A 12,565-nucleotide genomic window follows, 5' to 3' on the forward strand; every position below is an offset into this window, starting at 1 on the left:
GTGTGTGTGTGTGTGTGTGTGTGTGTGTGTGTGTGTGTGTGTGTGTGTGTGTGTGTGCATTTGTTCGTTTGTTAGTGTTACAATGATAACATTTTTCATTGAGAGTGATAATAGAAGAGAAAAATAGACTGAGCGAGAGAGAAGAAATAGGCTAAGAGCGAAAGTCAGAGCGAGAGATAAAGCGAGATAGAAAGAGTAAATGTAAGTACGTGTGTGTATTTGTGTGTATTATTTTTTTTTTTTTTGTTATGGAATCAAAGATTATACAAAATATATATATTGGTAAAAAGAGAGATAGACAGAGACAGAGAGAGAGAGAGAGAGAGAGAGAGAAGAGAGAGAAGAGAGAGAGAGAGAGAAATAGAAGAAGAAACCGGCTTATTTAATACCTCTTCATTGTCCAAGCCAAGCTGTAAAATATATTTTATAAAATTAAATATAAATATGAATAATTGTGATAAATAACAATAATATAAATAATTTGTGTATGATGATATATGTTGAACGCATATTTATGTATATAATATGTATTTGTGTGTGTGTGTGTGTGTGTGTGTGTGTTTGTTTGTTTGTGTATTTTTGTGTATATGTAAGTGTTTTTAAACAGATTTAGGCGTTAGATAGATAGAGAGAGATAGAAAAAGAAATGAAGAGAGCATATGCATATATAAAAGTAATGTTATGAGAACAAAAAAGAAACGAAAATACCGTTAATTCTCTTACGTTGTGAAGTCGAAGCAACATCAACTTCAATAAAGCCTTTGTTTACTTATTCACTTATTGTTGGTACTCATTTTAATATTTTTGTTAGTTTAATCGGCAAATTTCATGAGCATTAATTAATAAAAAATTAAACAAAAGTGATGCATTTTAAAAAACGAAACAATAAAAATGTATAAAATTCAATTAATTGAAAACATTACGAATTTGTTTTCATTTTTCATTTTATTTTTTCATTTTTAATTTCTTTTCAAAAACTTTTTGTTGTAGTTTGTTTACGTATGAAAATGAATTAAAAAAGATTTGAATTTTTAAGAAAAGTTATTTTTGCTTCTTTTTTGTTGTAATAAAAAAACGATTTGAAAACGAGTAAAATCGGAAAATTTACTACCAGGCCTAACGTAAATATTTTGACAACTATTTTCCAAAAAAAACAAAAAAAAAAAAACATGCACTTGATGTTTTATTCAAGATGTTTATTATTTTCGAAATCCTCTTTTCTTTTTTTTTTTTTTTCTATAAAGAAGAAGAATTGCTTAACGAATAAACACAGTTTTTTATTTATTTTCGTTCTTTATTTTTTTTTTTTTTTTTTTTTGGAATTTTTCTAAAACATGCCAAAAGGTCTACAAAGAAGTTATTTCTTTTCTAGTCTTTATTATATGTGTGTAAACAGAATTAGAAAAAAATATATGCATAATTTTTATTTATTTATTTTTTTTTTTTTTTTATCGTTTAACCAACTATTGTAAAACCAAAAAACTCAATATAACAACGACAACAACGACAATAACAACAACGAATAAAAAAAAAAAAAAGAAAAAAGTTACAACATATAACATAACAAAGACAATGAGTTGAAACGTAAAAAATTTTTACGTGTTTTATTTTTACAAAACTTGGCTTTAAACACTCAGTTAATAGCAGCAATAACAACAATAAGAAGAAGAACAGAGTAAATTGTATTTAGAGAAAAATAGGTTAAATTTTTTTTTTTTTTTTAGGTAATCTCTTCTAAAAAAAGGCCAGCTTCCTATTTTACACGTATGTATATGCGAAGAAAGAAATTCTATATATCATCATCATCATCATTATCATCATAATCATCATTATCGTTTTAATAAAATTTGAACAGCAAATGCTTACACATTCAACACCTATTTTGATTTGATTTTATTTTGCTTCTTATTTTTCAGTTTCGTATCTCATACAAGCTAAGCTAATCACAAGTACATATAGAGAGAAGGTTTCTTCACATCTCTTAAATATTTTGCAATTATAAGGATTTAAGAGATGGTTTGGTAAAGTTTTACGTAATTGCACGTTTCTTTACTCTCTTACGGAAACTCTTACGTATTGTTAGGTGTCATGAAAAGGCTTAAAATCGCTTCATTTAAAGCCATTCCTTATGTGTATGTGCGTGCATGTATATATGTGTTTATGTGTATCTATTTGTGTATATTTGTGTATGCGTATGTGTATGCATGTGTGTGTGTGTGTCTGTGTCTGTGTGTATGTATATGTAGGCATTGTTGCTACTCTTTTACAGTGAAACAATTCCTGAAAGTGTAAAAGCAGCAACAATAACTTACAACAGCAAGAAAAATAACTTACGTAGGCTTGACAGTGTGTCCGATTTTCCTTGTTTTTATAACACAAACACAAAAACAATAATTCACTACAATCGGACCAAATATCCTTAATTTTTTTTTTTTTTCCTGTTTTTATCGTCATCATCATTATTATTATCATGATTAATCAAATGAAACTAATAATTACAAAATCTTGTATTTTTTTATTAGTTTTATCGGGTGGGCCATTTGTTCGATTTTTTTCTTTTTCTTTTGTTGATTAACCCTAGCCACTTTTAACAAACAAAAAACAAAAAAAATATCCCAAAATTTCCATATTTAGGGGTGACGCTTTGCTTTCAATCCAATTACCAGCGAAACTACCCGATTCTGCGACATCAATTACGATCACAGAAATTGCCATGGATGAGCTAAAGATTTCCAGGTACAATTATTGTTTCTTAAGTGAAAATATAGGACAATGCCATAAGGAGTAAGGAGTAAGTAAAAGGACTCGTTATAATCGATACCTGTGGACATGGGCAAGAGCACGTTAAAGGAAGACTTGAATTTGGCCCATCTTGTATTACATCAATCGATCTGACACATAGCCTGCCGTATTTCTATTCGCGTTTCAATAATCGCCATTTCCGAGACATGGTTTTACTTGAAGCTCGAAAGCTATTAACACCGCACCAGTCTCCACATAAACGGACAATTTTTGTTTTGGCATCGTGTAAATGGATGTAAACAATTTGATATGATTGGAACTAGTTGTCTAGAAACCTCTTCCTTGTAAACGTTCTTGCAAGAAATAAGACCCGTATATGACAAGAAGATCTTTATGATGGGAACTGATACGAAATAGTCATACACCATATTAATGGACTGTAACAAGTTTGGATTACATAGGTTTACACGTCTCCGTCACCAGAAACGCAAAAAGGGAAAGCGATAGGCAGCTTAATGTTATGCCCGAACCGATTGAAAACTCACTGCAGCTACGACATTGAGACCTCGGCTTATAAAATAATCTAATATACGGTAAGAAAATACAAATTTTATCGCGAAATAGGTGAAGCATTGCCTTATACGGAACAGTTCACGATATTTAATAGGCAGGCTTGCCTGACTATAACGTTTAATCCTGTCTTTCAAAGAGTTAACATTGTCTGCCATTTACGAGTGATGTAACTTAAACGAAGGCGTATCGAAATTCGAATATTTAGAAACTTTTCGCCAATGAGATTCCCGTCTCCCGACGGACTGATTGCGGTACAAGAGTCCCTTAAGCTCACTTGCACTTTTGTGTAACAATGTTGTATGCATAGGTATAGTGAAAAATTTATTTTTTTGTCGCTTTCGTGTAACGACTTTGAAAGTTGCGAATATCTTTCGTAGCAAAACTATGCAGGCCCCACGTTAAGTGGGCGAGACTTTTATTGTCACAAGTTGTACGTATATAAGTATGGGCAATAGCGGCTAACATACGCAAAGTCATCCTCATGAATGAATAGTCGGCCAAACGTTACAAGAGTTACCGAGGATACGCTTTCGCAAAACTCAATCAATTTTTGTGGCAACAAATTCGATGATCGTATAACGAAACTCTATGCGCTAAAGTTTGGCCCTCATAACCTTGTAATTTTACATTGGTATAAGATAAAGGTATTCTAAAGGAAGGAATACCTTATGCTGACAACTAAATCAGAATTCAAGGTATTAAAAACAATACAATACGCTAAACAGGATATCAGTCCTTGAAGCCTGAGAAAAAAATTTAATTTACCAGCTTAGACGAGTAAGTGAATTGGACTAGAATTAAAACTATTCAAACGATATTATGGCATTTGATATTTTGAATAAAAATATGTATTCAATAGGTTTTGTGCATGTTCTTCAACTTTTCTCAAACAACATCAAATAGCCCACCCTATAGAATTTTTATTTTTTTTTTTACTCTACAGTTGAACTTGGATTTTTTGTTCGTTGGTTTTACTTCTTTCGCCTTTTTTTTTTTTTTTAATTTTTTGTTATATTAAAGCATTTAACAAAAAATTCGCTGATGATGAACTAAAATATAAAAATTAATAAAAAAAAAAAAAAAAAAACAAAAAACGAAATTTGTTGTCAACACAAGTAGTTGCATTGTTTAGTATAGCTATGCTTCTGATACTCTTTATACATAGAGATTGGAATAAGGAAATAACAAAAATTGAAATCGTGGCACGTACCTCATCGGTGTCACTGCCTACTAACAGTAAATCAAACGGTATAGCTGCCACCAAATCGATTAAAAACCAACCGCTTAAATAATGCACCGCTATACGGCCGGGATGAGAGACTACTTCGTCTTGGCCATTCACGAATGTTGTACGAAAATTAATAAGTATATCGACGATAAAAGTGACATCGACTGGAAAAATTTATTCGAAAAAAGAAAAATTTATGAATAAACGGAAAAAGTGTCAATACTTTTTGAAAATTTGCAAGCACTTCAAAATAAAAGAAAAACCAGAACACCTTACCTATTAAGTCCACAACAACAATTGGATCACTGTTTATATACTTATTCGTACGCCTTTGATAATCCTGTTCGCCTAATAGAAACGCTGCTACATAGGGTGTAAATATGGCCGTGTACATAACCAAAATTAAAATAATCCAATCCCAAACCGCCTTGAATGGCGAATAATGCAAAATCGTCCAGCGATGGGTCTTAGCGCTCATATTCTTTTGCTCGGGCAGTACGTTCGCCCCTAAAGATAACACCTAAGCATAATAGAAACACCATATAGTCCTGAAGCATTGTTATTTCTCTTAAGTTTTTGTTTGCTGACAACGAAACTCATAAACAAAATAAAAATGTTGCGGAGCGAATTGTTCGAAGCTTTTTTCTTTCATAGAAAGATATTTAGCTTTTGTTTTGTAAACATTATTATGCGGGATATTTATGGTCGGGGATATTTATGAAAAGCAAACGAAGAACAATTACTATATATATGTAAAGCAAATGTTTACCGTCTCGACAGGATCGGGGAATTTTATCTCCAATTTTGGACTTAACAAAGCCTCTTTATCCATGGTATCCTCCCCATGCTCGCTGACATGCTTTGAAGAGAGCTTACGACCGAATATCTGCGAAGAAAACTTGTAGCGACTGCTGCTATTGTTATTTAAATGTTTGCGTCTCTCTTCGGGCGTGGTCTGGCAACTGCTCTGAACTGTAGATTTGGAATAGCCGTGATCCTGATTTGCATATGGTTCGGTTTTTGTGGTTTTTTTGCTTTTCTCGCTTAGATTATCGCTTCCAGTTTGTATAAGAACCGCTTTGTGCTTTTGTTTTTCGCATTTATCGCACGAAGGCGACCGACCGCCTTCTAACAGTTTGTCGGCTGTTGGAGGTGGTCGCAAACTGCAGTTCTCTGCTGCAATTGCGGGCGGATGTAGCGACAAATGGCGTACTTGCTGTGCTTGTTGCTGTTGTTGTTGCTGTTGATGCATTTGTTGTTGTTGTTGTTGTTGTTGATGCTGGTGCTGCTGGTGCTGCTGCTGCTGCTGCTGCTGCAGCTGCAATTGCTGCTGTTGATGACTTTCCTTTCTCTTATGCAACATAGCCTCGTAGGTGTCAGATCGATATTTTTTACCTTGCTTCAGATTCTCATGTAAACAGTTTTTAATGTTTTCCAAACAATTCTGGGATACCTCGGTTTTAGCACATTTCCGATAGAGAAACTCGTCATCATCGTCGTCCATATTTGTGCGCGATATCTTATGATACATACGAACATTATTCGGTGTCTTCTGGCAAGTGTTACGCAAGAAATATTTGCCGTTTTCATCTTTGTACGACAATAAATTCGAATTCATTAATATGTCGGAAACGAAGACACTCTTCTTGTTCATCTTGTTTGCTGTGCACATCAAAGCAAACAGTTCGCGTTCCACGAATTTCTGCAGTTTCGTAGATGATAGCGTTTGGTGGGCGAATTTTTTTTTGCGTGCTTCCAAGAGAGGCGTTTGCTTGTTTTTAGATACGTAGATTTCGCATTGACGTAGTATTTCGTCTAGCTTGCGAATCTCATTAAGTTCTATACATGATTTTTGTGACATAGTGCAAACAGTTAAACACAACAAACATCTATAAGTAAGAAGACAACGAAGAAAGAATAAACAAAAAGGAACCGTGCCTTGCAAATGTATTACAAACACAGAGGCACATGCAAAATGGAGTTCATCTAGTTGACCCAATAAAAGTGTATATATATATATATAGAGTGTATATATATATATTCATATATATACATATATATGAATACGTCTTAATATTAAATTACTGACATTTGCCTAAAAGTATGTTACATAATTTATTTATATATTCTTTAGTTCGATTATAATTTTAATTTCCGTTCTCTCCTGTGGCAATCACAACTCTATCTCAATCACTTGCTCTGTATTTTAATTTTTACTATGATTTTTAAAGTTTTACTTAATTAAAATTTTTTTTCTATACCTTTCTATACTACTGTTCGCAGCAGGAAGAAACTTGTATTTGCCATTGTTAATATAAACTACGATAACTACTTGAAGTTTACGATACTGTGCGATACGATTGATAGATATACGATAACAATAAATATTCGATAAAAAAAAGAAATTATTTTGTTTCTCATATATATGTGGTCTTGAGAACCTTTCCAAAATATTTCATTAAATATTTGCAAAATTTCTTCATATATTTAAACAAGAAACAGCCGTTTAATGTTGTTTGGTTCGGCGGCGTAAACAAAACACGACTGATTAATATCATTTTCCACAGTTAATGTAAATGAGAAAACAGGTAAATCGTACCGACAAAACTTCGAAGGCCATAGAAGTCTGTGTTGATTTAATAAAATTTTTACACCCATCATCGAAAAATGGAAAGTGTACTTATTTTCTTAAAGTGGAGAAGGGAAGAGATCCCGTGTCTCGTGTACTCCCTCTTAACGATAAAAGACAATCGCATAAAATATGGCCGACAGAAAAAGAGACTACAAGAAACCCGTTTGGAAGGTTTAATTCGTAAGAAAATGCATTAGACTCGGGATAAAGAGTTTATTCTAGCCTGGTCTATCAACAGAAGGGTTGTTTGATTGCAGAAACACTTTGAAGTGATTGCGGTGTTGAAATTAATAGCGGATTTATTGGATCTATATGGGGAAGTGATCGTTTCCACCTATCTACATTACCCATTACTCAATCAAACCTATTGACAGATGTATACGAACTTTCAACAGAAAGCCGTCAACAATTGACGTTGTGTTCTCATATTTTGAAGGCAACTCTATCTCAGAATTATGAACATATGAATAATTTTGTAAATAATAAAATGGGTTCCCGCAGAAGTCAAACAATAAGAAGCTATTTACCATCTATCGTCGATACGATTGGCGTCAGCATATAATCCGTTTAAAAACTCGTACTACTGCCATCGTGATCCCGGCGTTTTCTTAACCCTTCTTACCGTAAATAACACATTATTTAATAATAAACATTACGAACCTGCCAGAACGATGTCTTGCAATATTCCCCCTTTTCGTCGACTATTTTATCCAAGTGTCCTCTACGGCTAATTAATTATTTGAGATGTTGCATTCCTACAATTGTCATCATTTTTTCCAAAAGAAAGCAAGCCAATATGATTAGTCCAAATAATTGAAAACCTCGATTCACAGACTTATTTAACCATTTTCAGAAACCCTCGTCTCATTACTTCCTATAACTATATACTATCTGCCAAATTTGTATACCTTAAGTAGCTTTTAGCTTAATTAAAGCCCGTCCTTCTAAATAACATTGACGTAAGAGAACTTGTCATTAGGTAAATTAATTGAAAAGGAGCCGAAGCTTTTTGTGGATCCCTTCCTCGAAACGGAACATTCAAAAGCTTAGTACTTCTCGATCATAGTTTATCGTCCAAAGAAAGCGATCTGGAATATAACGTGACCTGAAAAGTAGGGCCCAAGATTATAGAAAATATGAATCCGTCACGCTTTATACATGCTCTGAAAGCATGGCTCCATCCAACTTACGCTTTGTCTCTTTGCCATAATCAAGCAAAAAAAACTGAGAAACATTTCAGTTTGCGTTGCCTTTTTTCTGAATCCAATTATCGTCCAAAATTCGTAACAGTGCTAGTTAAAAATGTTCATCTCTGAAGAATAGTTTTGCGATAGTCTGCAACTTGAACATAAAAATTATCTTAACGCCCGTCTAATAATTCCTTTTCGTGTAATTAGAAAAAAAAAAAAGGAGAAAGTACTCGTTATGCATATTAAAGCTTTTGAGTGATTTATCTGCTCCTGACAACAAACACAACCAAATTAAGACTGTATTTCTCTTCTTTACCAATTCTCTTAATAAATTTTTTTTTATTGTTCCACTTTTGAAGAATTGCCAGATTGAATCTTTTTCTGTCGCACATCCAAATCTGGATCTGGCTTTGCATTGTTAAATGAATCAGTTAAAGCCATGTTGCTATTTTCATTACTGACTTTTAGGACTTGTTCTGTACTCGCCGCCGTTGTCGGTCCGGCTATCGATTCCACACTTTGTGCAGACACTGTTTTGTATACACTCAAGGCCTGAGTTACAAGAGAAGATATATCTCCGGCATTCGACGGTAGTATCAGTGTATTATTAGTTTTGGCTAAATGTTTAAAAGCAGAAATATACTGTTCCGCCAATGTTAAGGAAGCCGCATTTTTACCATTCTAGAGAAGAGCAAAAACAATTTAGGGGTTTCCAAAAGAATTTTACTATTGTAGAATGTAATACCAAATCTTCCAAAGACTTCGCTATCGTGGATAAACCACGTGCTCTTGCATCAGCTACCGCCAACATAGCAGCAGCTTCTCCACTTGCTTTATTAATTTGTTCTTGCCGTTCGGCCTCTATTGAATTAGAAAAACGAAGTGTTTTAAAATAAAAATCCCCATTTTATCTGAATTTTAATATACCCGAGGCTAAAATTCGCGATTTACGTTTGCCTTCAGCTATGTTAATGTCAGCTTCTCTTGTGCCCTCAGATTCTAGAATCGCAGCCCGTTTTCTACGTTCGGCCTCCACTTGCATTTGCATGGCTTCATGAACTCTTGAAGGCAACTGCAATATACAGATTAGCAATATAAGGAATAATTGTGGTTAAAGGTATTATTTACAAAATTTCTTACTCGTATATCACGAATTTCATAACGCAAGCAAGCTATTCCCCAAGCTTCGCTAGCTTTATTAATTGAATCCACGATACTAACATTGAGGGACTCTCTCTCACGGAATATCTTATCCAAAGACATTTTACCCAATTCAGAACGCATCGTCGTTTGTGCTAATTGCGTTATAGCAAATTCCGGGTCTTCGACACCATACGAGGCTAAAATCAATAAAAACAAAACTAATCCAATAACAATCATAAAAAAGTAAAGAAGCTTCATAAACCTCGGTAAGGATCAATTATACGCAGATAGAGTACGCCATCTATAGAGAGAGTTACATTGTCAGATGTGATAGCACTTTGCTTCGGAACGTCAATTGCAATTTCTTTCAAACTTTGAACATACTTTATTTTATCAACTATAGGCAACAGTATATTCAAACCGGGTTCCAATATACGATGAAATCTACCCATTCGCTCTACAATCCAAGCCTGAAACAAATTAAGTATAACATATTTCAATATAATAACTCCTCCCAGCATTTCAGTGAAAAATATGTTTCAGTGGAATGTTATTTCCCTTTTACCTCTTGTTGTGGAACAAACATTACGATAGTGTTCATTGGCGTAGACGTTTTCGTTCTGCATTGATTGATCATATGCCGGCTTAAGATTTGCTAAGCGATAATTCTAACATAATTGATTGGATACAATTTTGGTGATATTTTTAATGGACACTTACCCGTGACAATAAACGCGCAGCAGTAGTAGTGCTGACTCGTAGCATTTTCCCTTGTATACGCAAAATTGTATTATTTATAATTTAACCTTTCGGTAGAGTGCTCCACGGATTCTTCTTCTTATAAGCAGCGAAACACAATCACTTTGAAACGGCTACAATGCATAAATACTAAGATTCTAAGAATGTTTTCTTTAAAAAAAATAAAATAAAAAAAAAACGATTTTAACAATTCGTTAAATAGGTTTTAGTTTCAAAAATTCCAAAATTAAAAAATCCATTAGAATTAATTTAGAAAATGAAAGTTAAGGATTAACCAATTATTGAAAAAAAAAAAAAGAAAAACGCCGTTACTTAAAATCGCAAAATAATTAACCGATATTCGGTAGTTGTGAGTTTCTCTACATGCATTCACTTGAATGCACAACACTAGTTGTGAATATTTAACAGATCAATAATGACAATTGGTGGAAACAACTGAAGAAAACAGAAATTTGTTATGGATTTTATAGACGACTTCATACAGGAATATAAAAATAATCCGTGCCTTTGGAAGGCGGATTCAGTGAATTATAAAAATCGAACCAAACGCCAGGAAGCTTACATGAAACTTATCGATGTCGCTGCAAAACATGGCGAGCATTACAATGTTGAAAGAACAAAGCAGAAAATAAATAACTTGCGTTGTGCATTTCGCCATCAACTTAAAAAATATAATGAGCTCAAAAGCAAAGGCGAAAAGGAGGAGCCGTATTGTCCTAAGCGTAAATATTTCGAATCCCTTATGTTTCTCAAGGACGAAGAGACACGCGATAAAAGACTCAAACAAGACCATTCATTTGATCAAGGCGCGAACATAAAAGCAGAGAACCGTTTATTAAGTTCCGAAACTGAAAGTGTAAATACTGAATTGTGTGAAACAGATAAACACACGGGTGCTAGCATAAATGGTGTTACGGTTGATACTATACAGGTGGTACCCAATAATTTGTTTACGGATATTTGCAAGGAAATACACAAGGATAATGGCGGTGGCGCAGAAATGGAAGATGATTTAAATAGCGAAGCGAATAGCGGTACACTGCTCTTGGATAAGGATTCCAATACGGTCAATATATCCGTCATTTCTGAAAAAGGTGTGCCGCTTACTCAAGAAATTGAAGAGATAGCAATAACCCCCGTTAGGAAAGAGCACGTCTTTATTGTGGATACGGGTACTACAACAACCACTCATCATATCAGCAATACACCATCACATAAACAAACATCCAGTAAATCCCGCAAGCGATCGTCTTCCTTTTCATCACAGCACTCAAACGAAACGGATAACACAACACCTATAAAAACTAATAAAAGTGACATTACCTTAGATCTAGAACAGCTACTTACACTTGCGTGTAAGAATTTTCAAAAAAATTCAAGCGATCATTATACATCGTTTGGGGACATAGTTGCTCACAAATTGCGCTCTATGGACACCAAACAGGCGATATATGCCGAAAAAATCATCTCGGATATTTTATATCAAGGGCAAATGAAGCTTTTGTCCACCTCAACCATAGAACGTTTTTCTCAAATCGAGAAACAATGCAATAATAATAGCAATAATGTCTGAACTGGGTGGCCGTTACCTGCTCTCTGACTCTCATGGTGATCGGTGAATCGACTCAAGAGTTATATTGCAATAAATTTTTTCTAAGGATAAAACTCAAAATTTAAACAGTATGTATATGGCCTATCCATTTTATATTCAAATGCACATGTGTTGTACGAATAGGAATACACACAGAGGTTTACAAGTACTCTTCTGTCTATCTTAGTAGCGTAATTTTAAGCTCTCAGTACAATTTATTATGAAAAAAAGAACAATATTATGTATTTTGTGTAATTAAAAAACATAAAAAACATTTTTAACATAAAGCGAAAAAACAAAAAAAACAAAATTAAGGAGAGATTCATTACTTGGTAAAAGTGAAAAAAGGGCCTGAAAAACGATAGGTTAACTGATGGTCAACATTTTTGAGATTGTTTTTACACATTTTTATTAAATAAAAAATGAAAATTAGCAATGTTCTGCAAAAATGAAATTATTGAAAGATCTGCCAGAAAACAGAAGAAATATATGCATATATGTTTATTTATTTTTTAAAAAATTTTACAAATACTTTTAATTAAAAAAAAAAGAAAACGAAATTAGAGTAATCAGCTTTTAGGAGGAGCGATTCCTTATCGCTCCAAATGTGCTTATTCTTTATCGAGACTAATAGCGCTTATGATAGTTTTCGTAAATTCCGTATTCGATACATGTAACAGACCGCAAAAGAAGAAGAAGACTGAATA

The 12,565-nt window shown here is 33.6% G+C and overlaps 3 protein-coding genes across 4 annotated transcripts in view; 1 reads left to right on the forward strand and 2 right to left on the reverse strand.

Moving 5' to 3' along the window:
* Positions 1–6,854, reverse strand: part of LOC119636203 (potassium voltage-gated channel unc-103) — a 13,709-nt gene extending 6,855 nt beyond the window's left edge. Inside the window, exons 1-5 of one of the 2 annotated variants that reach the window (XM_038031433.1) lie at positions 6,805–6,854; positions 5,313–6,432; positions 4,820–5,063; positions 4,526–4,707; positions 390–410 (exon numbers count right to left, since the gene is read on the reverse strand). In XM_038031433.1, coding sequence (XP_037887361.1) covers positions 390–410; positions 4,526–4,707; positions 4,820–5,063; positions 5,313–6,404 — 1,539 coding nt within the window. In that variant the 5' untranslated portion in view covers positions 6,405–6,432; positions 6,805–6,854. The remainder of the gene's footprint in view (positions 1–389; positions 411–4,525; positions 4,708–4,819; positions 5,064–5,312; positions 6,433–6,804) is intronic. The other variant, XM_038031434.1, reaches the window with a different exon arrangement.
* A 1,830-nt stretch (positions 6,855–8,684) lies between these two features.
* Positions 8,685–10,421, reverse strand: LOC119636204 (stomatin-like protein 2, mitochondrial). The gene is made up of 7 exons (XM_038031436.1): positions 10,229–10,421; positions 10,074–10,163; positions 9,771–9,978; positions 9,506–9,705; positions 9,293–9,437; positions 9,111–9,226; positions 8,685–9,046 (listed from the first exon to the last, which is right to left on the reverse strand). Exons 1-7 carry the CDS (start codon positions 10,271–10,273, stop codon positions 8,705–8,707), a joined length of 1,146 nt encoding a protein of 381 aa, XP_037887364.1. The 5' UTR covers positions 10,274–10,421; the 3' UTR covers positions 8,685–8,704.
* Positions 10,422–10,641: 220 nt separating this feature from the next.
* On the forward strand, positions 10,642–12,139 carry LOC119636205. The gene has a single exon (XM_038031437.1). It carries the CDS (start codon positions 10,725–10,727, stop codon positions 11,838–11,840), a length of 1,116 nt encoding a protein of 371 aa, XP_037887365.1. The 5' UTR covers positions 10,642–10,724; the 3' UTR covers positions 11,841–12,139.
* Positions 12,140–12,565: the final 426 nt, after the last annotated feature.

The sequence above is a fragment of the Glossina fuscipes genome, unplaced genomic scaffold, assembly GCF_014805625.2.
Source record: "Glossina fuscipes isolate IAEA_lab_2018 unplaced genomic scaffold, Yale_Gfus_2 28, whole genome shotgun sequence".
Lineage (NCBI taxonomy): Eukaryota > Metazoa > Arthropoda > Insecta > Diptera > Glossinidae > Glossina > Glossina fuscipes.